General features: G+C 37.7%; 1 protein-coding gene across 1 annotated transcript in view; it reads right to left on the bottom strand.

Moving 5' to 3' along the window:
* The window catches only part of AHRR (aryl hydrocarbon receptor repressor), a 647,930-nt gene that overhangs the window by 214,042 nt on the left and 416,300 nt on the right, over positions 1-17,588 (bottom strand). Inside the window, 1 exon segment of the mRNA XM_053714392.1 lies at positions 11,960-12,049. Coding sequence (XP_053570367.1) covers positions 11,960-12,049 — 90 coding nt within the window.

Genomic DNA, 17,588 nt, shown 5'->3' with positions numbered 1-17,588 from the left:
TGATTATCAATACCTTGGATAGATTTCAGTCCTTTACAGGGTTTGCTATTAACAAGGACAAATCGGAAATATTGTGGTTAATAAAGGATAAAAACTCACCTACAACCCCGTTTAAAGAGGCAAAAGAATACATTACGTACTTGGGAATCAAGTTCGCAGCAGACCCGAGGAATTGGTATAAATTAAATTTTTCAACACTTATTAGTTCTTTCGAGAAAGATATAGAGAAGTGGATGAATCTACCCTTATCTTTGTCCGGCAGAGTTCAGTTAATCAAAATGATCTCACTACCTAAATTCTTATACATATTTCAGGCACTGCCACTTTTATTATTGAAAAAATTTATTTATTTTTTATTTTTATTTTTTTGGAAGGAAAGAAGGCCTAGAATAGCGCTTAAACGTATGTGTGCAAGGAGGGAGGGGGGGGGGGGGACTAGCCATCCCGGATATAGAGGTGTATAACATTGCGGCCAATATAAAGTATGTTATTGATTGCTTCCAAGGAACAAATAATTTCTCGCTATGTGATGTGGAGGAGGGACTGGTCGCACCTCTCTCCCTCAAAGCCCTCGCGCATATGCCCACATCCAAGATTCCTAAAGAGCTAAGACAATTAACAATTATAATTCAGCCAATCAGAGCCTGGAGGAAATTTTGTGCGAAAACAGGTCTTGACTATAGGGCCTCCCCGTGCCTAACTATAAGGGGGAACCCAGATTTCTTGGCAGGTTATGACTCGTTAAGATTTGGAACTTGGACGGAGGCTGGGATTAGTTACTTGATTCAATTGGTTAACTTAGAGGAAAACAGAGTGAAAACCTTTGACGAATGTAAATGTGAATTTGGGATTTCCAACTCCCAGTTCTTTGCATACCTGCAAGTTCGGCATTATGCAGAGCAAATTTTGAAAATAACAAATTTGGACTGGCAAAATAAAGCCTTTCAAAATATATTATTATTATTTAAAATAGGAAAACTCTCTATTTCACCGATTTATACTTCAATGCTAAGTAGTCAAGAGCTGAGTAATATTAAATATTTCACGTTAATCTGGGAAGATTTTTTCGAGGGGGAGGTAGAAACAGAGGTATTGACAAGCTCTATTAAGAGGACTGTCAAAGCTATGAGAGGGGAATATTATAGAGAACAACAATTTAAGATTCTGTATAAGTATTATAGCACTCCCAAGCTGAGATCATACTGGTCCAACGAGAGGGAGACCTCTTTTTGTATTAGATGTAAATATTGTTTAGCAGACCTCACCCATTTGTTATGGTCATGCCCAGTAATGCAGAGATTTTGGGGTAAGATCTCATTTTGGGCCACCAAAATCTCTAGGACTTATATATGCATCAATAAGCAGAATGTGTTCTTCCTAACTTCAGTAGAAGAAGTAGGGGAGCTCTCCCTATTATTGAACACAGCTATTCTCATAGGCAGGAAAATAATTCTGAAAAACTGGCAGTCCCAGAAAGAACCTAAGTTTTCGGAATTCAAGAATGGGGTAATTCATCAATTATTCTTAGAACAGGCTACAATACAAATGGAAATGGAGGTCAACATAGAGAAATTTTTTGATAAATGGGGGAAACTTATCAAGACACTGGACAATAATACTCAGAAATCAATCATATCCCCTTTTAGGGACACTTTATTTATGCAGGAAGCAAACCTGAGGGGAGACTGGGTTACTGCAACATAATATGATATACAGAACGGGGGTGGGAGAGGAGCTGGAAGGGAAGGGGAAGGCAAATCGATATGACTATTTTTTTTTTTTTTATTATTTTTTTTTTCTTCTCTTTTCTTCCTTATGGATGGTTGGATGGGCAGTGCAGAATGAATGACAAGGGAATACGAGTACCAGTCAAGAACAGACTATAATGGGTAGCACCAAACGTAGAGACTTAGGGATAGGTCGAAAGGAATTACCTTTAATGCTCAGCACATTATTAAGTGTGTGGTTCATATTGAAGTTGGTGTTTTCTCCTTTCTCTCTTTCCTTTTCTTTCTTTCTTTTTTCGTTTGTTAGGAAGTACTCCCTAGTGGTGTTGTAGGATAGGTTTTTAGGGGGGGGGGGAAAGAAGAAAACCCAGCAAGATGTGTAAATATGGAAAAACTTGCAGTTGTTCCTCTACTGTGATATGGCCCTGCGTGGCAAAACACCATCTGGCCCTGTGTGGCGCAGGAAATAATGTATTCTTTTTCTTTTTTTTACTACATATGATCATTTATAATGTTATATATTGCTGGAAATAAATAAATATATTAAAAAAAAATAAAAAAAAATAAAGGAACCTTCATTATTCAGTTGGACTTCGTTTGAAGAGGATGCTCAGCGTCGGATGTCTTGAAGATGGACCCGCTCCGCGCCGGATGGATGAAGATAGAAGATGCCGTCTGGATGAAGACTTCTGCCCGTCTGGAGGACCTCTTCTGGCCGGCTTGGATGAAGACTTCTGCCCGTCTGGAGGACCACTTCACCCGGCTTCGTTGAGGACTTCGGCCTGGCTGGGTGAAGACTTCTCAAGGTAGGGTGATCTTCAAGGGGTTAGTGTTAGGTTTTATTAAGGGGGTATTGGGTGGATTTTAAAGTAGGGTTGGGTGTGTGGGTGGTGGGTTTTAATGTTGGTGGCGTATTGTACTTTTTTCCATGTAAAAGAGCTGATTACTTTGGGGCAATGCCCTGCAAAAGGCCCTTTTAAGGGCTATTTGTAATTTAGTATAGGGTAGGGCTTTTTATTATTTTGGGTGGCTTTTTATTTTATTAGGGGGATTAGATTAGCATTAATTAATTTAAAAATCTTGTAATTATTTTATTATTTTCTGTAATTTAGTGTTTGTTTGTTTTTCGTACTTTAGATAATTTTTTAAAATTGTATTTAATTGTATTTAGTTTAGGTAATTAATTTAATTATAGCGTAGTGTTAGGTGTAATTGTAATTAGGATTTATTTTACAGGTAAATTTGAATTTATTTTAACTAGGTAGCTATTTAATAGTTAATAACTATTTACCTAGTTAAAATAAATACAAAGTTGCCTGTAAAAAAAAATAAACCATAAGATAGCTACAATATAACTAATAGTTACATTGTAGCAATCTTAGGGTTTATTTTATAGGTAAGTATTTAGTTTTAAATAGGAATAATTTACTTAATGATAGTAATTTTATTTAGATTTATTTAAATTGTATTTAAGTTAGGGGGGTGTTAGGGTTAGACTTAGATTTAGGGGTTAATAAATTTAATATAGTGGTGGCGATATTGGGGGCAACAGATTAGGGGTTAATAAATATAATGTAGGTGTCAGCGATGTTGGGGGCGGCAGATTAGGGGTTCATAAGTATAATGTAGGTGGCGGCGGTGTCCGGAGCGGCAGATTAGGAGTTAATAATATAATGTAGGTTGCAGCAATGTCGGGGGCAGCAGATTAGGGGTTAATAAGTGTAAGATTAGGGGTGTTTAGACTCGGGGTTCATGTTAGGGTATTCAGTGTAGACATAAAAAGTATTTCCCCATAGGAATCAATCGGTCTGCGTTTTGCCAGCTCACCGCTACCATAAGCAGCGCTGGTATTGAGGTGAGATGTTGGGCTAAATTTTGCTCTACGCTCACTTTTTTGCGGCTAACGCTGGGTTTGTATAAACCCGTAATACCAGCGTTGTCTGTAGGTGAGCGGTGAGGGAAAACTGCTTGTTAGCACCGCACAGCCTCTAACGCAAAACTCGTAATCTAGGCGATAATTTTTAGCAAATTTTTTTTGGGAATGATAATTTTAAAAAAAAAGCATAGCAAATAAAAATGTATTAACCAACGCATAGCAATTATAGACCATGCTAGATAGTGCTTCTTATGTGGTGATAAATAACATTTTAAACTGAAATAGCAACATATGAGGTCTCAGGTGTTAGGGGGAAAAAAGGCAGGCAAAGGGCTTTAGCATTGAGATACAAAAATACATAAATATCTAAATGTGTATATGTTTATATATATATATATATATATATATATATATATGTGTGTGTGTGTCTTTATATGTAAGAAACAAAGTAGTTAAGATAGGACTTGCTGGGAACACTGGAAAACGGGTAAACAGGTAGAAATGTTCCTGTAATACAGTGACCAAGCACTACTGCCCCTTTAGACACAAACACATTTCCACATCTCAACAGGCAAGGAAATCATATAGTAGAAAATGGAAGCTGCTCAATACTAACAGCGTCGCTCCAGACAGGGGAGGATTTAACCGTCACCTCTTACCATAGTCCGGGCTTGTAACTTTGACACCTGGCTTCAATCCAGATCCAGTCAAAAATGCGGCAGTGAGAAGCAGAGAGATGAATCCCTTCCAAACACATTTAGACTTGGCTCACAACCATTCGCAGTCGAGAGTGACAGTGTAGGTGGCGGGTCCAGAATCCAATGCAGAATCACGGAGAATCCTCAGCGCATGGTGGGTACAGCATCACAACTGGACAACCCCATCAACTACACCACCCTCTCTTGTGATCAACTAACAGATTTCAGAACGAGCTGAAAAACATGGTGGATGATGGATTAGAGGGGGGATATTTGGATTCTGAGACTGCACAGTTCCTTATTATTGAGTCTCCTCGTGTCCCCCTTTTCCATCATCTTCCGAAGGTTCACAAAACATTACATAACATTGTTGGTCGCCCCATTGTTAGTGGCATTAACTCTATTTTGGAAAACCTCTCCTGTTGGTTGGACAGTATTTTACAACCTCTTGTCACTTTTTTGACTAGTTACACCTGTGATATTAAAAATGTGTTAAGAATTTTGAGCAAAACTACTTGGACCCCAACGTCAAGCTGGTTAACAGTTGATGTTGTGGCCTTATACACATCTATATCACATGAGGCTGGTCTAAAGGCCATTGAGTACTTACTTAGGCGGAACTGTTCTGTACATGATGAATATGTACAGAAGGCTGAGGAACTAAGTGCTAGACTGAGAGCCAGAGGCTATCAAACCAAAGTGATTAATAAAGAGAGAGGGGAAGTAGACAAATTGAACAGGAATTATTTGTTGGGATAAGAAACCTGGTATAGGAAACTGGTACAAGGGACCCTCAGAGGGGTCACTTTTGTGACCGAGTTTAGCGCCCAATATAATGACATTTGCAAAATTGAGAGAAAACATTTCTCTTTGTTATCGGCTGATGACAAACTGCAAAACACTGTTAAATCTGGCCTAAGGTGTTCCTATCGCAAATGTAGGACTATTGGTAATTATGTGTCCCCAACTCAATTGACCAGCATTAAATCTATTAGTAGTTCCTGGCTCCTTCATCATGGTATGTTTAGATGCTGCCATAGAAAATGTAAACCATGTGATTTTGCCCAAATTTCTGACACTTTTACCTCTATGACTACTGGGGAGGTCTTTCAAATATACGGTTGTCACAACTGCACTAGCACTTTCGTTATCTACTTGATTACATGTGAATGCTGTCACCTCCAATATATAGGTCTCACCACTAGGGATGTATCCTCAAGGACACTGACTTTTCAACCATTAATACGGGTAAATCATCTACTCTTATTGTACAACACTTTGTGAACAAACATCAAAAAGATCTGAGTACATTTAAATGGTGTGTTATTGAAAAAGTTACTGTTCCTAAGTCAGGAGGTAACAGGTTAAAATTACTTAATAAATGTGAAATGTTTTGGGTATTAAACACTTGGTACCCTCAAGGTCTCAATTCAGACTACGATCTGATTAATTATTGGGAATAAACCAGATTACATTGCCTCTTATGATGTATTAGAATAATATTTTTTGCTGTATTTATTTATTTTTTATTAAAATGTACCTGTATATATCTTTATTTGCTTCCCCCTTCTTTTTGACACCGCTATCAGTCCAGTTTGTGTGCTATTGCATTTGTCCTTTTTGTGTATACATTATCACTTTACACTTGGACATATACTTGCCGGATTGTGGTGTCACTATTAAGCCCCCCAATCTTATGTGCTTTGTAAAATGTATTCCCTGTTTAGGATTTATATTGCATGATCTTTATTGGGGTAATTTAGCTATTTAATATTATGTTGCGCACTTGATTATAACTGTGGAGTTCAATATTTACTTAAATCTATTTTCCAAGATGCTGTGGGATTTCTATCACATAATCAGTCTGCTTGTTCTGTTTTTCTTTGTTTTACTTATGTTCACATTTAATATTGCTTGTTCACTTGCCATCAATTAGTACTGGTGCTTTAAGAGAGAGAATGTGTGTTTTTGTATTAGCCAGTTAGATTTTGTTTTACCTTTTTTAAAGGACACACAGTAACTAGTAACCATCAGACTATGATTATGGCCAAGTACGGCCGAAACGCGTAAGCCGGTTGCTTACACTCCCCTTCTTTTTGTGTTATTATGTTACGATTTGATTTAAGTTACATTTTATTTAATTAATCCTTGGCGGTCCTCTTGTTCTTCTGTCTTATAAATACATATGTATATATATAGTGTATATATGTATTTGCAGACATTTGTACACATAGAAATACATAAATACATATGTACACATATATTATTATTATCATCAGTTATTTGTAGAGTGCCAACAGGTTCCTCAGCGCTATATAATTATAGACATATATAATAGTGCATTGGAGCCCAAATTTTTTCTTACATGATTCAGAGAGAATGTATTATAGAAAATTACCAGCGCTCAGTTGTTCCACAAACCGATGAGTAAATGAAGTGATAAATTAAAGAAATGTTTGTTAATTTCTACACCTGTCTAAGAGATATGTAGATCTGGGATGTATATGTTCCCTGTAAACTCTTAATAGACTTGATGGGTGTAGGTATTGAGCTGCATGAATGTATACGATTCAGTGTACCCCTGACACTGATGGAAAAATTACATACAAGAGAAATGTCAACAGTTATTCAGCGCTACAAATACTAGAGATATATAAATATATATGATGTTATATCAATGTATGTGTGAAATGTCTCTCTGGTGGAATAGACAAGTGACCTGGATCTCACAAAGGTAGTCCAAAAGGTAGATACGGACAGGTTAGGTAGATCTTATAAGTTCAAGATGTTGTTTTGCATGTGAGCAATAATGGTCGATAATAAGTCTTTACAATAACTGCAAAAATGGTAATAGGAGACAAGTGGTATGCCCTTACCAGAGGGTACCTCAATCATATGAGGTAATGTCTGCGTGTCTGTTATATCTCTCCGGTATGTCTTGGTGGTCTTTCCTGTGTTGGAAGATGTCCTGATCTTTTATTTCATGCCGGCTTGTGTATGGTACTTTCAACCTTGGAGCTTCCTGGTCTCTGGTATTGCTGACTTGGTGTCTCTCCGCAGTATGGTAGTGCAATCTGGATCTTGGCTCTCACCTTGAGTCTTAATTTAAATGCAAGTCCACCTACAGTAACTGTTATTTCAGAAGTGTTATGTAGTCAAATAGTACAGCAGATTGCATGGATGCGAGGAGATTGTTTACAGGCAGCATAAAACAACTAACCTGTCTGAAAACACTGAAGGGGGCGTGCCCTTGCTACAGCACCTCTAGTACAGATAATCAATGCAATCTATATATAGATTGCATTGATTACTTGTACTAGAGGTGCTGTAGCAAGGGCACGCCCCCTTCAGTGTTTTCAGACAGGTTAGTTGTTTTATGCTGCCTGTAAACCAGGGATGTCCAAACTTTGCTCTCCAGAGGTTTTGGAACTACATTTCCCATGATGCTCAGCTAGATAAAATGCTGGCTGAGCATCATCGGAAATGTAGTTCCAAAACCTCTGGAGAGCAAAGTTTGCACACCCCTGCTGTAAACAATCTCCTCACATCCATGCAATCTGCTGTACTATTTGACTACATAACACTTCTGAAATAACAGTTACTGTAGGTGGACTTGCATTTAAATTAAGACTCAAGGTGAGAGCCAAGATCCAGATTGCACTACCATACTGCGGAGAGACACCAAGTCAGCAATACCAGAGACCAGGAAGCTCCAAGGTTGAAAGTACCATACACAAGCCGGCATGAAATAAAAGATCAGGACATCTTCCAACACAGGAAAGACCACCAAGACATACCGGAGAGATATAACAGACACGCAGACATTACCTCATATGATTGAGGTACCCTCTGGTAAGGGCATACCACTTGTCTCCTATTACCATTTTTGCAGTTATTGTAAAGACTTATTATCGACCATTATTGCTCACATGCAAAACAACATCTTGAACTTATAAGATCTACCTAACCTGTCCGTATCTACCTTTTGGACTACCTTTGTGAGATCCAGGTCACTTGTCTATTCCACCAGAGAGACATTTCACACATACATTTGATATAACATCATATATATTTATATATCTCTAGTATTTGTAGCGCTGAATAACTGTCGACATTTCTCTTGTATGTAATGATTCAGAGAGAGCATGCCATTTTAAGCAACTTTCTAATTTACTCCTATTATCAATTTTTCTTCGTTCTCTTGCTATCTTTATTTGAAAAAGAAGGCACCTAAGCTATTTGTTTGGTTCAGTACCATGGAAAACACTTGTTCATTGGTGGATACATTTATCCACCAATCAGCAAGAACAACCCAGGTTGTTCACCAAAAATGGGCCGACATCTAAACATACATTTTTGCATTTCAAATAAAGATGCCAAGAGAATTAAGAAAAATTGATAATAGGAGTAAATTAGAAAGTTGCTTCAAATTGCATGCTCTATCTGAATCCTGAAAGAAAAAAAAATGGGTTCAGTGTCCCTTTAAGTAGATGAAAACATATAAAATAATATGTTCACAGCGATACTTTGGCATTAAGGGAATCTGCTGAAAAGCAGACTTGAAGTAAAAAGGTGTGTCATTGTGAACCTAATTTGCATATATTACCCAGAATCCTTTGCTGCATTGGAAACAATGTATTCCAGAGGTTTTCTGTGGGAAAAACAAGCCTTCTGGCCTGAACTACACATTGAGCTATTTTTTTTTCTCTCTCTCTCGCTCTCTCTCTCTCTCTCTCTCTCTCTCTCTCTCTATATATATATATATATATATATATATATAGCCAAAAACAGAAAGCACTCCAGAAGTCTTGTTAATTTTATCACCTTTAATAGTGAACGTTTTCGGGCTATAAACAGCCCGTCCTCAAACTTACAAGGTTAGCAAACACTTACCACCCCACTGTGTTATAGACCGCCACCAAGACCAAGTGCGCCACACTCTCCGCGGTGGATGCGCCGCCCCTAGCGAGTGACGTCATCGCCCGCGGCAACGTGCAAACAACAAAAAAGGGCAAAGACAACAGTAAGATATGCGGGCATAGAGATAAAAAATTCTAAGCATTATCATAATACAGTAATATGCATTACAGGAGGCAAACTGGTAGATATATCACAAAAGTAATTAAAACAAAAAAAGTCGTTAAGACAAAAAAACTACCAGAAACTTAACTTAAGTCTTAACGACTTTTTTTGTTTTAATTACTTTTGTGATATATCTACCAGTTTGCCTCCTGTAATGCATATTACTGTATTATGATAATGCTTAGAATTTTTTATCTCTATGCCCGCATATCTTACTGTTGTCTTTGCCCTTTTTTAGTTGTTTGCACGTTGCCGCGGGCGATGACGTCACTCGCTAGGGGCGGCGCATCCACCGCGGAGAGCGTGGCGCACGTGACCGCCACCAAGACCAAGTGCGCCACGCTCTCCGCGGTGGATGCGCCGCCCCTAGCGAGTGACGTCATCGCCCGCGGCAACGTGCAAACAACTAAAAAAGGGCAAAGACAACAGTAAGATATGCGGGCATAGAGATAAAAAATTCTAAGCATTATCATAATACAGTAATATGCATTACAGGAGGCAAACTGGTAGATATATCACAAAAGTAATTAAAACAAAAAAAGTCGTTAAGACTTAAGTTAAGTTTCTGGTAGTTTTTTTGTCTTAACGACTTTTTTTGTTTTAATTACTTTTGTGATATATCTACCAGTTTGCCTCCTGTAATGCATATTACTGTATTATGATAATGCTTAGAATTTTTTATCTCTATGCCCGCATATCTTACTGTTGTCTTTGCCCTTTTTTGTTGTTTGCACGTTGCCGCGGGCGATGACGTCACTCGCTAGGGGCGGCGCATCCACCGCGGAGAGTGTGGCGCACTTGGTCTTGGTGGCGGTCTATAACACAGTGGGGTGGTAAGTGTTTGCTAACCTTGTAAGTTTGAGGACGGGCTGTTTATAGCCCGAAAACGTTCACTATTAAAGGTGATAAAATTAACAAGACTTCTGGAGTGCTTTCTGTTTTTGGCTGTACTTTGCTTTTGCTAGCACCCGAAGCTGTTGTGTGAGGAGGATCTGGAGTGCACTTTGCCTGTGTACGTATATATATATATATATATATATATGTGTATGTATGTATAGATATATAGTGTACCAAAATACCATCAAATATATGTAGAAATATGTATTTATGAATAAATAGAACATTTTCTTGTATGTGAAGAATATTGGAATGTGAAATATTCATATTTTTATGTCGGGTTAGTGCACATGAGAATATGCGATCAGGTTTGCGCTAGAGTGGGTTGTTTTTTTCTCCATTGACTTCTACGGGGGAATACGTGAACGAGCATGCGGTATATATTATTATTGAGTTCGGCTTTTTGCTCTCATCAGGTTAGCGTGAAAGTGAAAACAGTTTACTTTCAACTCATAATTAAATACTTTGAGATGGTAATATAAAATGATAAATCATATATATATATATATATATATATATATATATATATATATATAAACTCTACAATATACTTTTATTATTTATTTTATCCCTTTTACTGTAATTCCATTCTGAAATTGTGAGCTTTTCAGTTCCTGTAAGAAATGGAAGTGCAGAACACTTATATTCCACACAGCCATTGGCTGCACACTCTTGTGACCTATTTATAACTGTCCCTAATTGGCCACAGCAGAGAAGGTAACAACGTGAAACTCAATCCTAGCATTTTTGAAACGCTAGGATTGACTATTGAAACAAATAAAGAGGACTTTCATTCATGAAGTACAACATACTTCATGCAGAAAGCTCCTTTATTTGTTTCACGTGAACGCCGTTCTTAGCTGTTCAGGCAGCTGACGGCAGAAATTTATTTTGCTACAGTTGACGTTTTCACCTCTTAGCAAATAGTGTGCGGGAAATCCGGCTCCCATACGCGCCAAGCCTGATTTACCGCACGGCTATTGGCTAAAAGGGGAAAACGTCACCTCTAGCAAAACAGCGATCTGCCATGGGCTTCCTTAGCAGCTCCGAACGGCGATCACTTGAAACAAATAAAGGAGCTTACTGCATGAAGTATGTTGTTATACTTCATGAATGAAAGTCCCCTTTATTTGTTTTAATAGTAGCAAATCATGTCCGCTCAACCTCGCTAAATGGTGAAATGCTTGTACAATGCCGTCCCCTGCTCACCCGTGGCTAATCGGCCACTAGCAGGGGCCGTCAATCATCCCGATTATATCGGATCGGGATGATTTTAGTCCGCCACCTAAAAGGTGGCAGAGAAGTTAAGGAGCAGTGGTCTTATGACCGCTGCTTCTTAACTTTAATTTCTGGCGGACCAGAAACGATGGGCGTCGATGCAGCAGCCGCTGCTTAATTAATCGACCCCTAAAACTTTACACTTATTTTGTCAATATTTAAACAGCTAATAAAACTTTAATAAATACGTCTACATGTTATTCTCAGACTAATCTTTGTAATTCTGTCTAGCATTTAATTAGTGTTTAATGTCCCTTTAACATTAACATTACTGTATATTTAAAGGCAAAAATGGCAACTTATTCAAATGCTGCACTTTCTTAAGGATGACAGAATTGTTTGCTGTAGGTAACATAATGTGCGATTCATGAGGAAAAAGTACAACATTTGAAATGACTTACCTGATGGAAGCCCAGATAGTCTAATATTGTGGCTGAAGCGTAGAATATCATGCCTTCTGTGCTCACAACCAGTGCAAAACCATTTAATGACTGGTGGAGAAAAAAGAAAAAGAAAACAAGAAATGGGTTAATTTTAAGTAACAGCAAAGGGAGAAAAAGTGCTACTTTGTCACACTTAATTGACAACATTCAGGTTGGTAATAGCTATTTTTGACTAGAGATTTACTGCATTTGGAAGATGATTAAAAGGCCTTTTAAGTGGAGTGTCTTGAACTGACAAAACATTGGTTTAATAAGCAGCATCTGGAAAGCATTCAAAAAGCAAAGAAAACAGCGTTGGATGGAGCGTCTACTGCTGTGCAATAAAAAAGGCTTAATGAACAAATAGCTGGGCTTTGTGAATTAAAGGGAAAACAAACTGTAATACTACAGTGCACAAATTCAGGAATTAAATAACGAGTCTAAATGTCTGTGGGTAAAAACCAAAACTAAATTGTACAAATGATTTTACACAATTGCATCTTTTTAACATCTAAACCATGGTAGTGAATGAAATACATCACAATTTAGTCATCTGCAACTTTTTCAATTTGTTACTGTGCAGTATGCCAGATTGACGATCAGTAAAGATACAACGCCCAATAAATGAACCTTTTTTTAAAAGGGCCATAAATCAGTACTAGGGTTAACAGTGGTCCTCCACAAAAAAACTTGACCCATTGGGCTTCATTTACTGTTATGCAGATGGACAGGTTCCCAATTATGGCAAAAAAAATACCAAAGACCTGAACTGGCATCTATGTAACCCAGAGTCAAAATATATATATATATTTTTATTTTATTTTTATTGAGGTGTTCAGCCAGAATTAACATACATGGAATGCACAGAACATTTAGGGATAGATTAGGAGTGGAGCACAAATATTTGCGCTCCACTCAGTAATACCGGTGCACGCAAATGTGTGCTGGTATTACATGCTGACCTCGCGTTCGCATTGCATGGAAGCTTTGTGCTCACAAGAACGCTTTTCCTTATGCTCCAATGGGAGCCTCGTTCTCATGTAGATAGATACGGCACAGAACCTAGCTCAGCGAAGGGGGTAGGTGGCGCAGCGTTGAGCAGCAAATTTAAATATATATGAATATATACATACAGTATATAAGTATGTGTTTATATTTGTATATACACATATTAACACATAAATATATATGTATATTTGCATATACATATATATTTACAGTTTTAACACAGTCCCCAAAAAGTGCAATATAAAGGCACTTTTCTAACAACACACATCCCCTCACTTTAATCCCTTATAACTACTTCATACAGTTATTAAAAAAAAAATATGCTACAATTTTTATTTTAATAAAGGAACCTTACACTTTATTTTGGGGGCAATTGGGGGACATTTTTTCATTAACCAGAGATCTGACCTCTGATTAATTAATTTGAGCACAAAGTGTTACCACAAGTTTGTGGTAGCATTAACCAGCTACTTGTAATGGCTGGGCTGGTTATTTAACATGTGCCCATAAACAGGCAAATTTGCCCGTTTACGGGCGCACGTTAAATTAACGCTGCACTTGTAATCTAGCCCTTAAACGTTAAAAAATGTCAATACTGGCTTCGCTAGTATTATAATTTAGAATACAATATATAGAGTTATTTAATAGTTAACAGACATAGCAAGCTTAGCTTATCTGTGCACGAAGTATATAACCTAAGTATATAAGCTCTATTGTTAAACATACTGTATCTCCGAAACCTTTAAAGTTGTAGAATAAATGCTGTAAAGCTAATTGTAAAAAATAAATATCGACCTATAACCCAAATGGTCACTCTTGGACCTATATCAAGCACTTAGACTTAACATAGTGGAGGTATTGAGGCAGGTCTAAGGGCTACTTGTGGACCCATGAATACAGCTAAACACACTCCTATTATCAAATTGTCTTCGTTCTCTTGATGTCTTTACTTGTGGACACTTGATTACAGCTAAACATACTTCTATTATCAAATTTTCTTCGTTTTCTTGCTATCTTTATTTGAAACGCAAGGATGTAAGCTTAGGTGCTCAGGGAGAAAACAAATCAGCAAGCAAAGCTGCTCATACTGTGTTGGTGATACTTTTCCCATTGATTCAAGATATTTGCTCCACAGCAAATTTGGTATCAGACTGAACAGTGCACTAAAGGGCATTGGATTATTGCATACATTTGCGTGGATGCTAAAAGATTTGAAATATAATCGGCAAATTAGTGGAGTCACTCTGGCAACCTCTGAAAATGCAACCGATTATAACAGCCACCTGGTCATGCCCACTGTTGTAAGATACATTTTTCGCTGTGACCTCCACAAAGCTAGAATTTATGGCACGCCTGTCATACAGAAAGCACTAGTATCCAAGTAGCACACCACATAGATATTGCACTCAGACAATAGAAAAGTAATAAGGTCTGAATGAGTCATCTTTCATCCTATTTTCTACAAACAGACAGAATTACAATTGTAGAAAGCCAAATTATATTTTTAATCCACAATGTTTGTTGCTAACTGTTGAACATGATGGCGAATTCATACCTATATGGGCAGCTATCTCAAAATAGTCACCTAATAAGACCAGGCACACTCAATAGGACCTATGATTGCTCTGCACTATCATATAAAAGTAAAAAATATGAGGTCAATATTTTATGGCCAAGTGCACCTAATGGTGCAAACAACATTCCCTGATGTGCAATTATTCCAGGATAAAATCAAAGGCCTTCATATATATTCATATATTTATTTTTAATCATTTTCATTGAGGTTAACAAAGAAAAAACTACAGACAATACAAGACATAGGTTGACAGTGATACCACTTATGAAGCATGCACAATGATAATATATATATATATATATATATATATATATATATATATATATATATATATATTAAACAGTCTCAGGGTTTCTGTGGCCAAAGCTGCAAAGTCATGCATACAATTTTGTATAGTCCCAGTTATGAGTACGGATTGTTTGTTAAATCCCAAAGCCCAGAGCTCTGACTGGGACCCATGCCATCTCCTTATCCTTTACTGACCTCCTTTCATTATCGGTAAGTTTGTTGAACTTTAGTAGACTGGCATTTCTCCATTAGCCATGTACTCTCCAGAGTTCCCCGGTTTCTAACTCTCCTCTGTGTCCTCCGATATTGTTAGACCAGCTTGTGTAGTTAAAGGAACACTAAATTCAGTAGAATTGCATAATTAAAGGGAAAGTCTACACTTTAGTCATCGTAAAGTCTTACCTTAGATTAAGCTGGCAGTTGCAAATAGCCTCCTGCACCTCTTTCTATATCATGCAGCAGGAACAATAAAAAGGTTATTTTAAAATGAATATTGTTTCTGGCAACTTTGAAATAGCTGCCAAACTCTGCCCACTGATGACATCAGGATCTGGACTGCATAAAGGCACTCTGCTGAATAGCATTGACAGACTGTTGAATCCAACTAGTGAGTCTTTTGTAACTAGTGAGTCTTTAATGCAGCCCAGATTGTGATGTCATCAATGGGTGGAGCTTAGCAGCCATTTCAAAGTGTCCATAAACAATATTAATTTTAAAATATTTTTTTCCGGTCCTGCTGCATGATATAGAAAACGGTGCAGGAGGCTATTTGAAGCTTAATGTAAGGTAAGACTTTAAGATGACTAAGGTTTAGAATGTCCCTTTAAAAATTGCATAATACAAAGACAATGCAATAACACTTAGATTTACCAAGCAGCAAATGCTGCTATCTACCCCGGAAATGTAAGTTAAGAAGCAGCGGCCATTAAGACCGCTGCTCCTTAACTCGTCCGCCACCTCTAAGGTTGCGGACAGCAATCAGCCCTTATCTGATACGATCGGGTTGATTGGCAGCCCCTGCTAGCGGCAGATTGGCCGCGAATGTGCAGGGGGCAGCATTGCACAAGCATTTCACTAGAAATGCTTGTGCAATGATAAATGCCGACAGCACACCGATAAATCTACCCCTAACTCTGAACTTCACAAAAGCAGTAGATGGCAAATGTATTTTTTCTCCCATTTTCCTGCCCCCTGTATCATGTGACAGACATCAACCAATCACAGACTAGTATATATATATACCCTGTGAGCTTGTGCATATGCTCAGTATGAGCTGGTGCCTAAAAAAAGTGTGCATATAAAAGGATTATGCAAAATTTAATCATGTAAATTGTGTGCTCTTTCTGAATCATAAAAGTTAAATTTTGACTTAAGTGTCACTTTAAATTTTCCTCTGGGTGTTTGCAGATAAGACCTTTATTGCGTTCAGCCTCTCGGCCATCTGTAGCTGGTAAACACATTGCAGCCGTAATGACAATCTTTGCGAGAGCTTTATCAAGCCGCTGTTCCACTTTGCAGGAAGAAATCATGCAAGAGCTGCAATATGTTGGAGTTCCAAAATGTCAAGGAATTTCATGCTCCAGCACATGTTGAAGGTAACTAGCCCAACACTCCACCAGCATCGACAGTAACTGTTACTTTGAAATATGTAGGCAGCGCACTTTCGGCATTGTGATATGGCAGAGACCTGGAGGTACAGTGCCAGGGGGTCAGTGTGAGGTCACAACCTCAAAAATGCTCCAGAATATTGATGCGATTAGAAATCTTAGCAATACTCAGTTCATCCGATCTTCAACTCTCTGAAAATCTGCACATTCTGCTTCCATATAACAGCTATTGTAGGTGATTTTGTGTAGATATATCTTGAAAGCTTGAGCAGCAAACAAAATATGTGGCCAAACATGGTCACTGCCTGGAAGTTCCCCCCTAATATATTTATTTACGTGCCAAATGGAACTTTATGATAGCCTTTCTCTAGAAACATAGTGGACCTGGGGCTTTCTTCCAAACCAAGAATTGTGAAAACATTCTGTCAAAGCCTTGTTGAGATGGTAAAATGAATCGTAACATAATGTGATTATAATGTGCAAAGCAAGGTGATGGAAACCCCAGCGGTATATAATGAACAAATGAAATCCATAACCAAATACAATCATAACACAGAAAGCACATTATTAAAAACAGATGTAGAGAACACAAAGTTACTCTATACTTCATATTATTTAATGTCTTTTAAGCCGATATACCTTTACCAGGAATTTGATATGAGAATAAGTAACAGAATTTAGTCAAGGTACCTAATAGGGTGGTAATCCAACTAAAAGTTGTCAAATGTGATTTAAAGAGATAGTAAAGTCAAAATTAAACTTGCAAGATTCAGATAGAGCATGCCATTTTACTTTTGTCATCAAATTTGCTTTGTTCTCTTAGTATCCTTTGATGACCCTAAATAACCCTAAATAGGCTAAGTATCAGCCACCAATCACCAGCAAGCTCCCAGTGGTGCATTGCTTCCCCTGAGCTCACCTAGGTATGTATTTCAACAAAGGATACCAAGAGAATAAAGTAAATTTGATAATATAAGTAAATTGGATAGAGCATGTAATTTTACTTTTGTTATCAAATTTGCTTTGTTCTCTTGGTATCCTTTGATGAATAACCCTAAATAGGCTAAGTATCAGCCACCAATCACCAGCAAGCTCCCAGTGCTGCATTGCTTCCCCTGAGCTCACCTAG

The sequence above is a fragment of the Bombina bombina genome, chromosome 5, assembly GCF_027579735.1.
Source record: "Bombina bombina isolate aBomBom1 chromosome 5, aBomBom1.pri, whole genome shotgun sequence".
NCBI classification, from domain to species: Eukaryota; Metazoa; Chordata; class Amphibia; order Anura; family Bombinatoridae; genus Bombina; species Bombina bombina.
This window is presented reverse-complemented; position numbering and strand designations above follow the sequence as displayed.